The 21,533-nt window shown below is 32.3% G+C and overlaps 2 protein-coding genes across 4 annotated transcripts in view; one reads left to right on the top strand and one right to left on the bottom strand.

Moving 5' to 3' along the window:
* LOC125074682 (general transcriptional corepressor trfA-like) overlaps positions 1 to 21,533 on the bottom strand; it is a 51,297-nt gene that overhangs the window by 9,432 nt on the left and 20,332 nt on the right. The window lies entirely within an intron of this gene.
* Positions 1,634 to 21,533, top strand: part of LOC125074681 — a 29,755-nt gene continuing 9,855 nt past the window's right edge. Inside the window, exon 1 of one of the 2 annotated variants that reach the window (XM_047686060.1) lies at positions 1,634 to 2,058. In XM_047686060.1, coding sequence (XP_047542016.1) covers positions 1,668 to 2,058 — 391 coding nt within the window. In that variant the 5' untranslated portion in view covers positions 1,634 to 1,667. Of the gene's footprint in view, positions 2,059 to 5,758; positions 5,808 to 21,533 lie in introns of those variants that run through there. The other variant, XR_007120155.1, reaches the window with a different exon arrangement.

Raw genomic sequence — 21,533 nt, 5'->3', positions numbered from 1 at the left:
TCTTTCATTTGAAATTATTATTCGTCACATGTGATCTCACGATTAAAATGTTAGTCTTCATAGGAACAGAAACTTAGTTCAATAATCACTTTTATTTAATAATGATATCTATGCATATCAAAGATTGAAAAAGTTTCATCCAGTAAAAGGTTATCTACAAGTAGTCTGATTTTGTAACCAGGCCAGTCTGACCCTACGGGGTAAGGAGTTAAAAAGACGAGTTATGGCAGCCATGTCGGCCGTATGATGTAAAAGCCTTGCCATTGCAAGAAAGGCTATAATATATATCGTCGTTGCGCCTGCAAAAGTCACAGTGTTATGCCGTTTTAATCGTTATTTCAATACGCACGTACTGTAAAAACAGTTTCGTGATAACTTCAATAATTTTAAAGTTTTAAAATTTAGATATGTGACGTTCATACATCGAAAGCTACATAAATTGAAATAACGATTAAAAACGGCATGAGAATCTAAAGATAAGAAAAAAAAACCATCGCGACTTTTGCATGCGCAACGACGATATAAAAAATAACACGTTTATTCATAATTTCACAACGAACAACGTTGTTTTTAACTTCTTTAATTAACGTTTCGACGAACGAGTCTACTTTCTTGTAATTTATTACAATCTATACTTATGAATTAATCATCAAAAATTGCGTCAATTGATAGCTGCGATCGTCTTCGACCGATAGGTGTGAAATCGGCGAATAAAAAAAAAACTATCAGACGCGTTACCTATGAAAAACGAAGAAAAAAAGGAAGAACGAAAATGATAATGGCGCGAAAAAAAAGGAAATATAAAAACAAATCTTTAATAATATAAATATCTTTAATAATAATAATAAAAGTTGAAACAATTGAAATTCAAGAAGAAATTGATGAAAGCGATCGTGAGTTTTTTTTAAGTTGTAACTTTATAATATATACATAAATGCGAAAGATAATTTCTTTGTCTATTCGTTTGTTACGCCTTCAAGTTTCACGCGTTAATTAATAACAAATCATCATGATTATGCATACCATATAATATAGAGTTTACACGCGGTGAAGCCGCTGGAGGATACTAATAGCTTCTACAACGTATAGGGAATACGTAGTAGAAGCTATTAGTATCCCCAATCCACCAAGATCATAAATTATTTTTCTAGTCTCCTTCAAAATTTTTAATTTTAACACTTCTTAAAAATGTCAATTGTAATCTTTATTTAATTATAGCATGCATTTCTTATAAGATATCCTGTTTCTGAGTTTAAGATTAAATTTTAAATATGACCGTTTTAAAACAAGCAATAAAATGCATATTTGTAAATAAAACTAGTGTTCGTACAATGTTCGAAATTCGACTATAACCATTATTGGAAATTTGAACGAAACATAATTATAAATAGGAATATATCGAACATTTTTATTCCATCCTTTATTTCCAAAATGTTTAATCTAGCAATCTTGGGTTATATAAACATTATAAGAGTCTTTGTAATTGACTATATAAGTTAACATGTTAATAACTACAGCCACGTTGGCTGTATAATGCAAAGCCTTTGCCTTTTCGAGATGATGGACTTAAAAAAATCCATTGTTGACGACTTGACGTAACAAAGCCATTTAACGTCATCCGTTATAACGTAAATAACGTTGTCTTTCTAAATCGTACATTTTTAACAATGCCAAACTACGTTTTGAACTTTTTCGATAAACTCGACGGTAAACGGGCCAAGTGCGTTTTCTGTTCCGATATTATTGACTACACTCGTCCACACAAGCTTGCAAATCACATGAAAATTAAACACTCGGATTCAATTGATTGGGCGCTTATATTACAATCTGAAAATAGTAACCGTAAACGTCGTAAATTTTCTGGGAACGGAACAAAAAAACATGTATGGGCAAATTTTACAAAAACTGATGTACAACAAAAACTAGCTAAATGCAATATATGTGAAAAAATTCTGTCACATAAATCGACTATTGCGAATTTAAGGTTACATTTGAAGCGAAAACATGCAGAAGTTTTTGCAAACTACGAAAGTCCGAGAGAAATTGATGAAAACGATCGTGAGTAACATTATTTTATACGTTTATTTTAGATGTCATTTGAGTATATCGTACAATTATATAAAAATTAGAATTATCTAGACAGATAACAAAAAATATATTTTATTTATCTTGAACTTATACTCAGGAGACATTATTTTTGTAATGCCTTACTAAAACTATTACTAAACCAATTGAAATACGACCAATATGAAACCAGAAATTTAAAAAAACGTTTTTGTTAATAATAGTTTATTTATATTTTCTTGCTTTAAAATTAGACTATTAACGTGAAGCATTTATTTTATGTTCTGTGGACGTCAATTAGTGCTGGGACATTCCAGATTTTACGTAAAACGAAACGAACAGGTTTTTTACATTTACAAAACAGTTCTTCGAAATGGTTATAAAATAAACCGGTTTGTTTTCATATGTTCGAGAACTTAGTATATTTACGATACTTTACTGAAATAATGTATATTCAACACTGGAGTCATATTAGATAATTTTGAAAATAGACTTCGACTTTATAATTTATTTGGATTAATTCTCCGTCACGCACTTATTTGCATTTAAAAAAACAGAAAGTTAAGAAATATTTTTAAAATATTTGTAATTTCAACTATTACGGCTGAGGATTACCCGATTAATAATATTAATAAGCAGTTAATACTAAATCTGTACTAAAAAAATAATAAGCGTATAGGAGCCTACGAAAACTTTTTTTTTGTTTCGTAATTTTTTAATTCTTCTACAACCAAATTTGAATTTGTATTTCTGTAGGAATAAGATTCAAATCCAAAGTAGTTCTTTATAACTGGTTTAATATTCACAATAACAATAACAGTTACGCGTGATCGCAACCGGTTCGCGAAGCAGTACCAAAACGACGGCCGCCGTGGCCGAGTGTCGTCTCGTTCGTTTTAAATCCAGAAACAGTTCGTTCGTTCTTTATAAAGTAACTAGTTCTTAAAACCGTTGCTGAAAAAAACTCCCAGCACTAACGTCAATGTCATCTGTGATCTCTTGGTGGTAGGTGGCATTGTGCAAGCGCGTCTGGGTAGGTACCACCCACTTAAAAGATATTCTACCGCCAAACAACAGTATTCAGTATTGTTGTGTTCCGGTTTGAAGGATGAGTGAGCCAGTGTAACTACAGGCACAAGGGACATGATATCTTAGTTCCCAAGGTTGGTGGCGCATTGGGGATGTAAGGAATGGTGATTATTTCTTACAGCGCCATTGTGTATGGGCGATGGTGACCACTTACCATCAGGTGGCCCATTTGCTCGCCCGCCAACCGATAACAAAAAAAAAGTAGAAGCAAAACTGCTGTGGTTGTTTTTACAATGAAAATGTACCATAATTTAATATAAATTATGGTTCATTTTCACCAAAATCAGAATTAGATTATGAATACAATAGTCACTATTCGAATGTCGACCTAAACACGAAAACGATAAAGTAACTCTTTGCACATTATTATAGATACTCGTTTCCTAAAAATTAACGTTATTTTTTATTATTATGTATACAACCTACTTTGTTATTATTTGAAGCGGATATAATCTGGATTTCTTAAATTTACTTTTATTTAAAAAAATAAATCGATCGTTCTGCTGATACTACAAATAATAATACCATTTCTTAGTTTCAAAAGGACATACCGCAACGTACGTGTACGTAACGGGTTTTAAGTTCGGTTATTCGTTACTAGAATAAAAAAAAAAAACAAAATTCGAAACTTGTCTAATATAGATGCGATTTAGCAGGTTTGTTATGCTTAAATCTTAACTATCCAACCGATTATTCTGAAATTTTGCGCACGTGTTATCCCGAGCACTGAAAAAGTCATAAGGTTTATATGTGTAACTTAACTAATGCCCACCCAGACGAGATCTCATAAAGACCTATCGCTTAAATTAAGTTGAATATATTTATTCTTCTGCCAAACAGGAGCATTAGCAGCCCGTAAATGTCCCACTGCTGGGATAAAGGCCTCCTCTCCCTTTGAGGAGAAGGTTTGGAGCATATTCCACCACGCTGCTCCAATGCGGGTTGGCGGAATACACATGTGGCAGAATTTCGTTGAAATTAGACACATGCAGGTTTCCTCACGATGTTTTTCTTCACCGCCGAGCACGAGATGAATTATAAACACAAATTAAGCACATGAAATTTTAGTGGTGCCTGCCTGGGTTTGAACCCGAAATCATCGGTTAAGATGCACGCGTTCTAACAACGGGGCCATCTCGGCTCGAAAAAAAAAAAAATGCTAATGCAAACAGGAGAACTCAGTATTGTTGTTTTCCGGTTTGAGAGGTGAGTCAGCCAGACTAACTACAGGCACAAGGGTAACATCTCAGTTCCAGTGGTTGGTTCCGCATTGGCGGTGTTATTAATGGTGAATATTTCTAACACTAATGTCTATGGGTGATGTTGGCTACTTACCATCAAGTGGCGCATTTGCCCGGCCCCTTAATCTATCTATACATATATTAAAATTGGTCTGTCTGTTTGTTCCGGCTTATCTCTGGAACGGCTGAACCGATTTTGACTGGACTTTCACTAGCAGATATCTGATGTAATAAGGAGTATCTTAGGCTACTTTTATATTAGAATTATACATAAAGTAATAATAAAGTTGCCTATGATAGAATTAATAAGTTATCATTATAATAAAATCTGGGAACTGAACCATAACGTTTTTGTTAAATTAAATGCGCACGAAGTCACGGGTACAGCTAATTAAAAAAAATATTAATGACTTAATAACACAATTTATTACATAGTGAGGTTCTGTCGAACCTATATTTTAATTCCATAACGATGTAGTGGCAGATTTACGTACAAAATGTATAAAGGACTAACCTAATTCCACGCAAAATTGTTGTGCGGAGACACAGTAAATCAATAATATCATAATACACCGATTTTAAGTAAATAAATAAATCCGGAAGTGTATTTTTTCGCCGGAAACACTTATTTTTTTTTTATCTTGATTACTTTCTAATTGTAACTTTATGTAATTATCGCTGGATACGAATACGTAACTGTAATGATTGTTTGTTATTTATGAAATACTACATAATGTGTATTAAAAGTAATAAATATGGCAGAACACGAAATATTTTTTTATTATTAATCTGAGGTTGAAAAAAAAACACATTTGATTAATAAAAACCCATTGACATTAAATCAGTAACAGACATTTCTAATTTTACGCGGGAAAAACTTAATAATTTCAAAGCCATACGAATAACGTTCTGAAATGGTTTACAATTATTTTTATGAAATCGGATACAATAATAAAATATGTATTTATTAAATATCAAATATAATTAATATTAATGTAACTGCATAAACAAGTATTTGTAACAATAAAGTATTTAAATGTTTATAACTAGTTTATAAACTGACGGATCCTATCCTAATTAATATGATAATTACGAAAGTGACCTCGTTTATTGTCATCTATCATCTGGGAATTTAACACAAAGGCCGTATTGGGCACAGAGTATAAAAAAAAATATGGAGTAAGTACTAAGTACGTTACATCTGGCAAGGAGCAACTTTTAATTCGATCACTTTCAAAATCTACGCGTTATTTTTAATTTAACATGTCAAAACATATTTAAACATTTAGTTTCATTATTTTCTCCTTGGTAATTAGGCTGTGATTTGTATCGTCATTTCGTGTGACCCTCTTCGTTTAAAACATAACCTAAAAAATTCATAAAAATCATTATAATTTTATGAAACACTATGTGGTAAGTAAATCGGGTGATATTTTAAACTAATGTATTTTGCGCGTATTAATAGATTGCAACAAAATGTCGTGATTATGTTAATATATTTTGTACGAAAAAAGTAGGTTAATTCATACGAATGTATAACCAATTAAAACTAAAATATCGTATCGTGGTCTACGTTGACGAGAATTTTGTTACAACGAAGTGATATTTTAGCTCCATCTATTGGATGTTATCGTAATTAGTAGTAAAACATTTAGTTGAACTTAAATACTGTTTGTGATAAATGACAACAGATGACGTATCGATTCTTATAATTGTATGATATATTACCTACTTCAATAAAAATGAATGTTGAAACCATTCATCTGATTGTGATGAAACTTTGCCTGCGAATATTCTTAGCGTAATAAAATTAAGTTGTAAATATTTTTGTGATTGTTCTTATATGTTGTCTTAATAATAATTTACGTTTATCCAATTATTTATTATTGTGTTGTTGTAGGTTATGGATTAACAAATAATCTACTACTATTATGCCTTCAAAATTAAAATAAGCCTGTAATCTCGACCGTATAATCTCCATCGTGTTTTCTCCCGGCACAAATAAAATCCAAAAAAAAAAAGAATACTCTTAGACAAAAAAAAACTATAATTTTTCTTTGTTTTATATGTGCACAAGTGGTTGTTCTGAAAGTAATGACACGAATCTAATTTTTTTTCGCTGGTAGAAAGCTACATTATTCCGAAGTGTGTTATAGGGTAAAAATTATGTTTATTTGATATGCATTTTCTTTAATAATAAATTATAACCGTGCGAAGCAAGGGCGGTAGTTCTTCAATGTAACCTTTCTATGTAGACCCTTATCCAACCCGAGAGTATCCGTGACAGGTAGCTGGTGTGATATAAAAATAACCGATCAACTGATTTATATTATTAAATGGATACTAAGTATTGTTTAAATTACAGATAACCTCGTTAAAATTCGTTACTTTTTTATATTATATTGGCCTAATAGATTACATTGGAAAGAAATTCGCGTTTGAGATTTTTTAAAGCAAATTTACGACTTACGTTTTCTGCTACTTCACGAAATGACCAAATTGATGCCAAATGCGAATGGGATACTATAATTTAAATGTTCAGTGAAATAATCCGTTATCAACGTCTTCGAAAGTATAGCAAACAGGAGATCAAAAAGGTTACGATATTTATAGTTGTGTTATTTTTAATCAATGGATATCTATTATCTATGCATAGAAGAATGTTCTAGATTTCATAGATGTTTGAATTTATGAAATATGTACTAAAAAGTATTTCTGCAGTTTCAACGAAACGTTCGATACGACCGTCACTAACTGTAACGAAAGTTAAGCGCGCTATTTTAAGCATTTGTTACTGTCATTTAGTAAGATTACATGGTAGGTGGTAGTGGTAGGTAGTGATAGTACCTACCCAGATATAAAGCCATATCACAAAGGTAGCTAAGTTTTTAAGCCATATTACCTATATTCCAGTATTAAATATAATGACATACTTACTACTTTGACCTTGTATCGAAAAGATATAATTCGAGATATTTTGGACCTTATTACTGTTTACTGTTTGTTGTTTTGTTTTGTTACTGTTTATGGATTCGTGAAAAAATGTGTTTTTTATATCGTAGAAGTTGTTATCGGAAATTCGGAAGTAAAATGCGGATAGAAGTTGTTCTGTTAAGTAGGTATTCAAAAGATAACTTAAAATTGCATTCAAAATCAAAATATACTTTATATTAGAAGAACCGGCAAGAAACTCAGTGGTTACTCTTTTTCAATATATATTTTGATTAAATAAAAAAAAATTGACACATTTATTATTTTTTTTTTGTTTCATAAAAACAAAGGATGACTAAAGCTTTTGTGATTTGTATGTATTAACATAAATTACTTAAAATAATGTTTCTTTTAATAACCTACTTACTTAATAATTAGTTTAAACCGACTTCGAAAAAAGAGAGGGTTTCGATTTGGATATTTATATATATTTTGTGTAGGTTTGGGCATAACTCGGTCACATTAATAGATTTTGCAATTATTTTTTTTGTTAGAAAATAGTTTATATTAAAATTGTCAACAACAGAAGTCCGGTTTTTTTTAAATTGTTATCATCGCATTTTATTAGATTTTTGAACGTACCTATGTACCTAAATCATATTTCACGAAGAAGCTGGAGAAGTCACTAGAATATTCTAGAAAGGGCTTCACGCTATTCGATCGGAAGGTATTTTAAGATGTAATTCTTATTGTTAATTAACAATAATTTAATGTAACATCCACAATTATCCCAAACGTGGAGTTATAGCTTTTTTTAACACATTTTACGAACGTTAAATACCTAAATACGTGACTTCCTTCACGGGTCGCCATCGCACCATTCATAACGTTACATGAGTAGTTCAAGCTATTACTTCTCTTATTTCGTAGCAATAGCTACTAAAACCGCTTGCACATTAAGATTGTTTACATTGACATAACATTTCGAAAGGTCATAATTATATCCAAGTATATTGTAATATCAACGTTATTTCGTAAGCGATAACGTCGACTTTTAGCAACGTGCACAGCAAGTCAACAAAATGGCCGACGATTGAATGTTTTCAACGTAAGAGCGGCAACAGCGCATCGGGAATATATCGATCATTTATTTAAATGGAAATATTGTTACCTGGAGCGGCTGTCTGGATGTTTGATTACTTATTCGGTTTTGAGAATGAAAATTTTTCACCTGCTGTGTCTTGTTGCGGTATTGAGTCGTTTGAACGCGTTGATAGATGGCGCTAGTTGCTTTAAACTTCAATGTCTAATTTTATTTCGTATAAATGAGTAGTTTTAAGAAATACCCGTATTCGGTGTCGATGTAAGTTTTTATATTAACAATTTTCTATGTATTCGATACATGAATACTGATCTACGGTGTATATTATTATCAAGGAAGTACTAGCAAACAATTTTAAAAACAAGCACCTACTTCAGCTTTCTAAAATTAAAAACGGGTTATTGCAACAGAAAACTAATAAAATTGGTTTTAATTTATCTAGGCATAATAATGTATATTTTTATAGATACTCAATCACTCTCGAGCATTTAGTGGTTATTTTACAAGTTTTAGTATGAAAAACAACAATGAATGTTAGGTTAGGTTAGGAATCGTTTTAGTAAAAAGTATTAAGTACATCTGTCTAAATATGCCTGAATTTTATTATTTTAGATGTGTTGACTTGAGTGTTTATAATATTCGATCGTACGTCAGAAGGCTTATTCTAAGGAATATATCTTATAATCTCTCTCCTACTTCTCAAAAGTGTTTTAAATTAGGTTAAAAATTATAATAATCTTATTTTTAATATACCTAATTTGTAAATTTTTTTTTCGATTATATATATAAAAAAGGGTTAAAGTAAGGTTTATGTCGTGGGACTCCGTAGTAATCTATCGTGTTATTAAGGACTCAATGGTGACAATTATACAATATTAAAGGAATTCATTAACGCACGAAGATAAAAAGAACGACTTAACAGCTTAAAAAACCTTTATTCAATAAAATGAACATAATTATTGCATTGAGAAGAAGCGTAATGATCACTTTATATTTATATGACAGGATGTCTGTGTATCTCGCATCTCGTATCATATGCACAATTCGCATACAAATAATTATATCTAACGCGCTATTGTATAGTGCATAGTATGTTTTTTTAACTTGACCTGTATCGGAACAATAACTGAACTGCGGCGGAACTTTCATCCACTTTTTAACGGATGTCGGATAAGTACAATTCGTTTATTGTTGGTTAATTTATATGAAATCTTTTATATTTAAGTAATATAATGTACAGTTACTGAAATAGTGTTCACATTAATTAAAATAAATATTGTTTTACGTAGGGTGATAAAAATGTGTGCGCTCGAGTGGGAACGCTCTAACGGCTTGACACCACCCTTCTTTGGTCTTTATTGTTGTTATGATATACTAGCTAACCGTCCCGACTTCGCACGGGTTGAATATGGGGTTAAAATGGTCACACACAACTCTACTGGTTTGCGAGTCGCACACCAATAAAGCTTCCAGTTATATTTTCTCCGAGATCTTCAACAATGATCGTCATATTTAATGCAATTTACATAAATCTTTGATGATTTATACACCTAAACCAAGCTCATGAATCATGAATCGCTCCGTGTTGGTGATAACTGTATGAAAATCCGTTCGGTGGGTTTTCACTTTATCAGATATAGACCAACAGACGCAGCAGTAGGATTTTGTTTTATTAAAAAATATGATGTAATGATCACGAGTCGTGGTCATAACTATGACCGTGCATGAACTCTGAAAATGTATCTAACGACGGCCCCGTGTCAGACAGTAAGGCGGCGTTGGATTATTATGAAATCGTCTTGACCGATTTATCGGCCACTGCAAACAACTACGCGGGAGACATAACTATAGTATATCTGTTTGTCTGTACAGATATTACCTATATATACCCTACTCCCTCACTCTGATAAACCAATGTGATCGATGAGTTCAGGAGAAGATCTTGAGGGTTTCATAGACACAGAAGCGTACTCGAATCCTGACTGTCGTTGAGAATTTATAGATGGAGTAAAATAATAACTTAATTTTAAGGGTTTTTTTTTTAAATCATATTATATAGAAATATTTCTAAAAAATTGGTCCACAGTGTGAGCTTAATAAGCCTCTGAAAGGCGTGTATTGTTTATATTTTATATATATCTTCGGTTAATATGACGCCTTTTGTATATTTGAACCCACCCCGGCTTCACAGGGGTACAATAAAGCTCTATATACAACTGTTCAGATTGAAGAACAAATATAATAATTAAAAATATTCTTTGTCCGGCCGAGATTTCCCAGTGGTTAGAACGCGTGCATCTTAACCGATGATTTCGGATTCAAACTCAGGCAGGCACCACTGAATTTTCATGTACTTAATTTGTGTTTATAATTCATCTCGTGCTCGGCCGTGAAGGAAAACATCGTGAGGAAACCTGCATGTGTCTAATTTCAACGAAATTCTGCCACATGTGTATTCCGCCAACCCGCATTGGAGCAGCGTGGTGGAATATGCTCCAAACCTTCTCCTCATAGGGAGAGGAGGCCTTTAGCCCAGCAGTGGGAAAATATACAGGCTGCTAATGCTAAAAAAAAAAATTTGTCCGGTCAGGAAAATTTAAATTCTCCTCTTTTCTCTACTATAATATACACGTATTGTACATAAATCCTTCCTCTTAAATAGCTCTGTTTATTTATGAAAACCGCAATAAAATCCGTTGCGTAGTTTATAAGATCTATGTATATTGGCGGAAAGCGACTTTGTTTTATACTATATAGAGATAAATTTAAACTTGTATACTATTGTTATTTTTAAGTACGTAATAATAATAATCGATGTTTAAGTCGATATGTGAGTGACAGAATAATAATCAGTCAACGGTACAGGCAAGCTGCGGGCAAAAACTAGTTAATGTAAATGTATAGGTCGGTAAATACACCCGTCGGGTCCGTCAACAGACATAAAAAGGGTTGAAGCATAGAACACCGATTACAGAAATGGTACAGGACTGTTTAGAGAAAATACTCTTGTTATTATATTTAGAGGTGACACGGCCCATTCGTCGGAACGAGTGCATCTTATATGATGAATGAGTGCAAACCCAGACATGCACTGAATTTCCATGCGCTTAATTTGTCTTTATAATTCATTTCGTGCGCCTTCGTGAGGAAACCTGCATGAACCTCTGCCACAAATCCGGCGTGTTTACGTCCAAACCTTCTGATCAAATGGAAACGCCTTAGTCCAGCAGTCATTTACAGGGTACATTTTTAAGTTATTAATGTTAACATGGGCCTTTCAATTTGAACATAGTCATTAGAATTCTTAACAAATTGCCGACGATATCGAATAATAGGGTCACGCCTAATAAAGGACTCATACCCTATTATTCTCTTTAACTACTATGAAGTGTTAATAATTAATTAAGCAATTAAAATCGAGGTAAAGTTCATTGAATTACACCGTATGAGCACTTCAGGAATCTTTTGCTTTAATGTACAGTATTTCAATTACCATCAATGGTAGGTTGAAATGGGTGAAAAGTTCAAATGATATCATTTATAGAGCGTAAAATAAGTAACGAAATAGAAAATCAACCTATTCGTATAATGTCTTCGAGTCAAATTGCAGATAAGACAAAAATAATCCCTTTTCAAGATGGCGACGAAATCTTGTTCGACAATTTCAAGTTAAGTTTTTTGTGACTCGATACTATCTCCAAAGATTTGCTTTGCCTTGCCTGCCTCGGTTTATCTGCATTTATATGCCACGTTTGCCCATGTAGAGGCTTTCGCTCCAATGAACATGAATGCCATATCTATCAAATTCTCAGTACTGTGAGTTGAACTATTCACCTTGAAAGGGCATTTCACGATAAGCTATTGTGTAGGCTATTGTTCAAAAGGAGTCATAACTAGTAGAAATGTTACCCCTTAAAGTGTTTCGTATAAAAGATGTTTTAAATAACAAGCATTGGAGCTTTAATTGTTGAAACTTTCAGTTACAAAGGATAAATATCAAGTAGCCTCTGATTTTTAATTGTTATTTAACAAGATTATGTTAAATTTAGAGCCGAGATGGCCCAGTGGTTAGAACGCGTACTTTTAACCGATGATTTCGGGTTCAAACCCAGTCATGCACCACTGAATTTTCAAGTGCTTAATTTGTGTTTATAATTCATCTCGTGCTCGGCGGTGAAGGAAAACATCGTGAGGAAACCCGCATGTCTCTAATTTCAACGAAATTCTGCCACATATGTATTCCACCAACCTGCATTGGAGCAGCGCGGTGGAATATGCTTCGAACCTTCTCCTCAAAGGGAGAGGTAATGTAATGTAAAAAATATTAATTTTACTTAATGGTAAGGCTTTGTGCCAGCTCTTCTGGGTACCAACTCATCAGATGTTCAATACTCAGTATTGATGACTTTCGTATTGAATTATGAGTGGGCCAGTGTAACTTCAGGCAAAAGGGACAGAACACGTTAATGCGCACTGATGTCGTAATCAATGGTTAATGTTTGTTACGGGGGTAATGTCTTGATGGTGACCAATTACCATCCGGTGGCATAGTTGCTTGTTTGCAGTTGTTTAAAATAATTTAAAGAACCGGTAGGAATGTCAGTAGTTATAGTTACTCATCTCAATAGATTAATATACGTATAGCCTATTCCAATCGAAGTAGGAATGAAGTTAAACAATCCAGAAATACAGCTACGTTGTACACTACTAAGAGTTTATGATTAATATATCTTTATTTATAATACAATACTTAACTGCACTATTATTTTTTTAGCAAATCCTTAGTGAGTATCGTAGATTAATCAAAGTATCGACCAATTATATCGCGTCAATTTGCTGAAGGCACGTACTTGGTTTTACAAGTTCCAAGTTCTTGTACCTCACGTGTTTATCCAACGTTTGACAAAGTTAAGACAACATTATTGTGAATATAGGTAGAGGTACACAGTATTCTTGTAAATATACTATTATACTACTGTAAGTATTGTAACTATGTTAAAACATCACGAGGGGAGGGAGTCGTGAGCCCTTTTTAGGTTTCCAAATGGCAAAAAACGGAACCCGTATAGATTCGTCATGTCTGTCTGTCCGATATGATGTTTGTAACCATGCAAACTTCCACCCATAATCGGTTTGAACGAGATCTAGTAAGTAGTTTTTTTTTATTATAACTCGTACGAATTAACTGTGTACCTCGCTCTGTGACGTCATTAGAACGATACCGCTGGCAAAAAGAAATGAGAATTATATAAAAAATATATAAATTATATTTTTTTTTTTATGTTGATAAAGGGTCGTTTTTATGATAAGGCGTCATAATACTAGGTCATTTTACTCACGAAGTTTTCCAATTAAATAGATACATATGGACCGATATGATATGAGCGCTTACGGCGAATGCGGGGCGCCGCGCGGGGTAGCGGGAGAGGGGTCGCATTCCAGAGAAGTGAACAGTTGATTCGTACGAGTTGTACGTCATAAATCGAAAACCGTAATTTAACTTCCATTCAATCAACTAAAATATAAAAATAAAATAAAAACATATAATTTCATAAACTTAAACCTTACGCACCGTGAACCATTATTTTCTAATAATAAATCTGTAATAGGTGCCTAATTAAATAATAATTATAATTCGCGCGGGGCGTGGCTTGATTGGTAGCGGATGAGGAGCGCAGGGAGAAGCCTCAAATCAACCTCATTTAATAAAATTAAAAATATATGTATATCGGTAATATTTCATAAAAAAAAAATTATTTCATTTATAAAAATTCTCGTTGTCACGGAACCCTTCATGGGCGAGTCCGACTCGCACTTGGCCGCTTTTTTTATCTTTGTTTTTATACACTGTTCGTAACTCGTAAGCTCCGAGATTGACAATATCCCGAATAAATATAGCTCTCTTTTGATGAATGCTCAGTTTCTTTGTCCGCAGTAATAATGTACCAGTTTTGTAACAGTAACAACCTTGAAAAGTGAATGTTTAGAACTTATTCCGCCACGCTGTTCCAGTGCTGGTTGGTGGATATGTAGGTATGCAGAATTTCATTTGGATGCAGATTTCCTTTACCGTCAAGCACAAATGAAATAAAAATATACTTTTGATTGCTTGCTAAAATTTCCCGCTCATGATACATTTTTCCCTAATCACTTTTATTCTGGTCTGGTCTGGGCTTTAATTTTTGTCTCGATTATGTTGGCATATTAGGCTATCATAATATAACATAATACACAGCGCTGTTAAGACAGCGTTAGAAATTAACGATTTTTCACGAATAATTGGTACTTTTAAACGTCTACAGTTTTAAAATTGCATACATTTTTTCACTAACAATAATTCGGTACCAACGCAAATTCTAAACAGCCGTATATGAAAAAAAAATGTCACACATTCACAATTTACATTATTTTAATCAATAATTTTTTTTAGAACCATAGAATTAAATGAAACAATACGTTTTCATTTAATAAACAGTTTTTGAGTCCCATAAAATTTAAATATCGAAAGAATAGATGTATATTTTTTTTATAAACCGGAAAGACAAAAAGTGACTCATTCAGTTTTTGACACGCTCTCAATCATTTCAAAATATATTTATGTAATACTAAAAATGCTTTAACTGGTTAATGAACATTTTTACCTTTTTTTTTATTATAATGTACTTTTGTAAACCGATTTTAGAAACGTTCTTGTCTAGAGTCGTGTAAAAAAAAAAAAACAAAAAAATTAGATTTGGTATTTATTTACGTCACACGTGTGGAGTTAGTCTTTGAGTAGGTAATTATTACACTATTTATAAATCCCGTTGTGTTGTGTTGTATTGGTTTGAATAAACCCAGTGAAATGGTTTTTTTAAGTATAATATTATGCGCTATTTAGAATATTATTAGCTTGAAGTTATCTTACATAAATACTATTTATAATCGGAAGTTATATTGTTTTCCTTATTTATCTATTTGTAAATAATATTTATTTATAAATGACATAAATGTCATGTTAATGTTTTTTATCTTTATTAATTATTATAATTGTTATTTTACTCGTAACTGCTGCGTCGTGTACAAACATCTTATGTCATTTTTATTACATTATAGGGTTTTATAATGTATTAATAATCTGTGGTACTTAAATATTGTAACATAAATCTATGACATACACACATTCATCCATAACCTAAGAATATTTTGATTGAAAAATGACATATGGTAGACCGTACTTTTTTTAATAATTCATATAAAATATTATGTAGGTACTAAAATTTAATATTTACAGTAAAACAAACGGGGAACTTCTAGTATTAGGTATAAATCATCCAGAAATTAACATCAAGAACTCGAATATTCTGTGATAACACAAAAAATAAATTCTAGCCTAGTCAACGGAATCAATTCGTTGCTTCGAGAACCCGTTCGAGAGAAAGGCGACGTTGCCGCTCCGTGCATCATAACACAAAACACAGGCGTGGGGCTCGGCGGATAGATTTAGTAGTTCTTTGCACTGTGCTGCCTGCTATGTGGTTATTGGTTTGGTAGATGTTGATGATTCCGGCTTCTATATTTAGGTACACCCATTCGCATTTCGCAATCGTTTTATAATCTTAACAGTAGATAATTATAATGTGAAACTGTTTATCTGTCGTGACATAAAATTATCCTTATTAGAATCATTTTTTAACTTGTAAGATAACTTCGTGCGTGATGACGATTAAATATCAAGATTGTATATTAAGTCTTCAATACTGTTCTATTTGTAATGCTTTATTAAAAAGTTTACTCCTACACCTGGTGGCTCAATTGAGGCAACCAAGTGTGTAAAAGACCTTATGATAAACAAGTTTGGTTACATGACAACTTTAGAAAACGCACATTTTAAACTAATCCTGTACCCCGGTTTTATTTGACATTATTATGAGACACGACTTATGAATAAATTGAACAAAGTAACAAAACGAGAAAACTTATTTGTCCTTGGCAGAATTATTGCACCCTTGGAATAGAGATAAAAGCTACTCATAAAAAAAAAACAAAGCTGTACATATTCGCGCAGTGAGTCTGTTTGATCCAATGCTTTTGAGTTTTTAAGAACAAAACAAAACATTAACTATATTGCGATTCGATATAAATTTAATCAAAAATAAATTTATTTGTTGTTATATTTAAATTCAGGTAAATTTTAATTTAGAATAATTAAAGATATTGAATACATATAAATTAATTTCTATGTTTATAAATAACTGCGTCCGGAATAAATATATTATAGAATATTCTTAACACACATCATAAATTACAGATATTATTTTGTAATGAATATAAACTTTGTAAATACATCTTGTTTGTTTATATAGCCTATTGCAATGGAAGTAGGAAAAACGATAAACAAACCTTAGATTTACGTATTTCATGCGATTTGCTAATAACTCAGCTACATTGTGCACTACAAAGAGTTTGTGATTAATATATAATTATTTATAATACAACACTATTGCACTTACTACTTATTTCCACTTAAATTTTACTTCCAAAACGCCGATAACAGGTTCGTCGATGTTCAAAACGCCATCTTTTCGCAAATCCATAGTGAATATCACAAATTAATCAAGCCCTCGAGCAATGTTATCGCGTCAATTTGCTGTCAATTTTTGTGTATTTGGCTTTATTCATATTATGGTTGGAATGGAGTATATAACTCTATAATATACTTTATTTCGTATTTATCTGACTTTATAAAGTCAGCATATTGAGCTTTTAATAATAAATACAAATGTGAATCGCAAGTAAATACACGGTCTATATATTATATAAATAATGTCGGTATCATTGTTCGTTGAGGAAGAATTTACTTCCGCAACCGTCAGATCTGTTTTTCCTATAGACATTTCGATTCGTCGTCCTTATGACCGCTTCCGTAAATTTATAAACATAATACGTGTATCAGTTGTTCCGTACAACACACGGCGCAGCTATCCACATATTCAAAGCTATTGTTTGACTATATGTAGTTGATACGGACGTCTGATTCCGTTTTTTAGTATCGATTTAATTTAGTTAAACGCGTAACAGTTACAGAGTGACAATGTCAAAGTTTATAAAAAAATTAGATACATATTGTTCGCACGTGAAATTGGTGGAATAATCTGTGCCCTCTTGGCACAAATAAAAGCATAAACAAAAAAAAAAAAAAAAGGTTCATATTTTAAAGCAAACGCTAAACAGATTATAAAAGTAACGCTTGGGTTTACATAATTGATGTCTAGAATTGAACAAAATCTTCGGCCTAGTTTAATTTCGAGTCCGGCTTTTTTAATTGAGGGCGACTTACAATATACGCGTTTTATGCGTTTATTATTTTAAGCTGTATAAAACAAAAGACGGATTTTATTGAAACAAAGGAATCGATAAAATTAATAATACCTAAACGACAGCACGTTTTGACGTATGTATAATAATAAATAGACGCGTGTTGTATATTTGTATTCGTCTTTGTTGCTTTACAATAATATTTGACGCGCTCCATCTCCCTTTTGATGTAAGTAAGTATATTATACCAAGACCTATATTATAGTCGATGTTGTGTATCAATTGTAACATTCCAGAAAGATAGCCTCCATTTGGTGGTAGGGTTTTATGGCTAGGTACCACCATCAGATACTCTACCGTAAAACACCGGTACTCAATATTGTTTTGTCTTGAAGGGCGAGTGAGCAAGTGTAACTACAGGCACAAGGGACAAACCTGCTTAGTTTTCAAAGTTGCTGGTGCATTGGCGGTGTAAGGAATGGTTAATATTTCTTATAGCGCCATTGACTCGACTTATAGGACCTCTGGAATATTTATTTTCTTTGTTATATTAGTAAGCGAGTAAAACTAATCCATTAAACACGGGATTTAATAAATATTGAGGACGATGATTCAATGAACTATTCTTATAAAAATCTTATTGGTCTATATTGAAAGATTATTACAAAAGTTCGTTATTTTTTTCCATCGTACAAAGTCTCTTCATTCATGTACTGATTACCTAAACCAGCTGTTATAAAACCTCAAGAACCCCATTGGATATTTTTCTGTAACGTAAAAGCTTTTAAACTATTTTTAAAATGCAATTAAAAGTTAGTTTGGGCGAACGCCATTTTATAGGACCACTTCGGTAAATACACGTTTTCAAATCTGTAATAAAACCTTTCCCGCAGCGATGTTTAGTAAGGAAAACGAATGAAGTCATAGATAACAGCCTAGCTATTTCGTAAATAATACGCGAGAAATACAAACTGAAGTAAAAATATCAATAATATTTACACAGCACGTGTGGCGTTTGTCCAAAAATGTATACGTCATTTGTCGTTAAGTCTTTTGTAGCTTGTTTTGGTTTTAATGTAAATATTTGTTGAGCTGTATTTATAAAACGTAAACAAAAAAATGCAAATACACTATTTAAGAATTGTTTTTTTTTTTTATAATGACTGAGCAAGACGAAGGAGAGTCGTAGGGGAAGAGTCGAGCTAAATCTATACTAATATATCTGTCTTTGCCACTGAACCGAATTTGATGAAATTTAGTATTAAAGCAAACTTGAACTCTCGGGAAGACGCCTGACGATAAAGTTACTCTTTAAAGATCACAAGGGTTTGATGCAATCGATGGGAAGATTATTAAATGTACGTAACGTATGTATATAACTAAAATAGGTATAATTTAAAAGTCCACCCAGAGCTATAAGTAAATATTATATAATCTGTATATTCGTTAAAAATTCTGGCGATAAAGGTAAGTTAGGTAATGTCAGTTACGAGGATCTCTATTAATTATGTCAAACATCTATAATAGTCAGAAATGACAGAAATATTGTCGTCTCATTCAAAGCTGTGGCACGTCTCGCTCCTTTGGAAGGGGCGTATTGTAGGGGGGTGAGATTCCAATTTTAAACTGCGACGCAATAACGCCACCCGCCCCTCAATCCGGGGACGCTGTCAAGGGCATAAGGGCGAATGGCATAATACAAGTTAAAAAAAAGGATTTAGATATTTATAACTTATAGTATACAATATAAATAGCGTTTATTATTCATTATAAAGATTTTACATTTAAAATATATATTTATTTACATTACTTAATAAAATACAGATAAAAAAAATTGTTTAAATTTCAAATCGTGTACGCGTGAATGCAAGCAACATTCCTTTGTGCTACAATACATTAAAAAAAAAAAACCTAAAAATATGAAGTTAATTATTTATGTATTTATTATTTACAGGAGAGTTATGTAACTTATACGATCCCACGATTAGTCCAGCTGTGGGAAAATAACGTTTATTTTATACAAGTACTGAAATAAAAAAAAATACTTTAGTAATTTTTAATATTAACCTTGAAATTTTTGAGATGGTCCAGTGGTTAGAACGCGTGCATCTTAACCGATGATTTCGGGTTCAAACCCAGGCAGGCACCACTGAAATTTCATGTGCTTAATTTGTGTTTATAATTCATCTCGTGCTCGGCGGTGAAGGAAAACATCGTGAGGAAACCTGCATGTGTCTAATTTCAACGAAATTCTGCCACATGTGTATTCCGCCAACCCGCATTGGAGCAGCGTGGTGGAATATGCTCCAAACCTTCTCCTCAAAGGGAGAGGAGGCCTTTATCCCAGCAGTGGGACATTTACGGGCTGCTTATGTTTATGTATGAAATATTTTCGTATTTAATATTATGTTTTTCCTTCAATAACAATAAAGATATTTCACTTTACAATTCGACCTATATTTCGACGCTATTCAAATGATATTACAATATTTGCGACGCAAGAACTCAAGTGTTGTTACTTGTCATTGTATGTAGCGGAAACGTTACGAGGCTACTTACTATGAAGTGGTGCCTATGTTAACTAGTTTTAAAAGTTTCGTTAAAAATAAACGATGCCGAAGAGTTTCATTATAGTCTTTCAATTTCGTCCTTTGCCATAAAACGAAATAATAAAAAGAAAGTTGTCAATATTAAAAAAAACGAGAAGAATTTTAGGGACACAAATATGTCATGAAATAAATTATTAAAATAGCAATTCAAATTAGTCTATGTAGACTTTAGATTTGTCTCACTTATGCCAACTGTCCATTCTATATTAGCTCGCGATCTAAATAAGCAACTAAGTTGAAACGTCGGTACACATACATACAAAAAACTTGTAATCGCAGCCACAAACCAATTTACATATCTTTTAACAGTCTGTATGTTCATTTATATTAGTTTTAACTACCTATCTCGGCTTCTCAAGGATATTAGGAAGATGTTTAGGAAGAACTGTTCAGGAACGCATAGACAACAATAACAATGAACACTCTTGTCATTGTTTTTTTTTAAATAACTATCAAAACTTATCAATCCATCTCTTAAACCGATCATAAAATTACGCTGTTCTACGAGTTATTTTAATACTATTATATTATTTAAACATTATAAATGTTGCCTTATATAGTTTTAAAAATCTCTGCCATTCCTCGATCGATTTGTTCTTATAGAAGTTTCACAGAGCAAAATCTGAATCAAGAAAGTGCGTTAGCTTGCAGTAGTGTCGTTTGAATAACAATTTTGTAACCAACACGTGACCCGCCGGCCTTGTACCTAAACAATACAAGGAAAACGTGTCGTCGTTTTTAATAATATACTTACATAATCGTCATTTTAATAATTGTGCTAAATCTGTTTTTTCGACAAGAAAACCTTGAATTTTAAGATTAAATCTAATCAAATAAAAAATATAGATATTTCATTTTCTTTATAAGTAATTATATAGTTTGCATTTGTATCTAGTCATTAAATTTAATTTTAACGAGACTTCAGATGTGAACATAACCTAAAAATCGGATGGCGTCCCGCGCAAATATACCTGTTTGACATAATTAAAAATAAACAGACGAAAAGGTACGAAATCTATAAATTATATCGTAAGACTGCTCTATATAAATGCCGTAACAAATTTTACTCTCTAAAATTAAGATAATCTAGATTTATCTCGAAATAGTTGAACTTGTAAACAAGATAATAAAATCTCGCAACGTCGACTATTTTTGGGCAGATGACATGCGTTCCTTGATCTGACGTGAAATTGAAATTTA

Source organism: Vanessa atalanta, chromosome 28 (assembly GCF_905147765.1).
Source record: "Vanessa atalanta chromosome 28, ilVanAtal1.2, whole genome shotgun sequence".
NCBI classification, from domain to species: domain Eukaryota; kingdom Metazoa; phylum Arthropoda; class Insecta; order Lepidoptera; family Nymphalidae; genus Vanessa; species Vanessa atalanta.
This window is presented reverse-complemented; position numbering and strand designations above follow the sequence as displayed.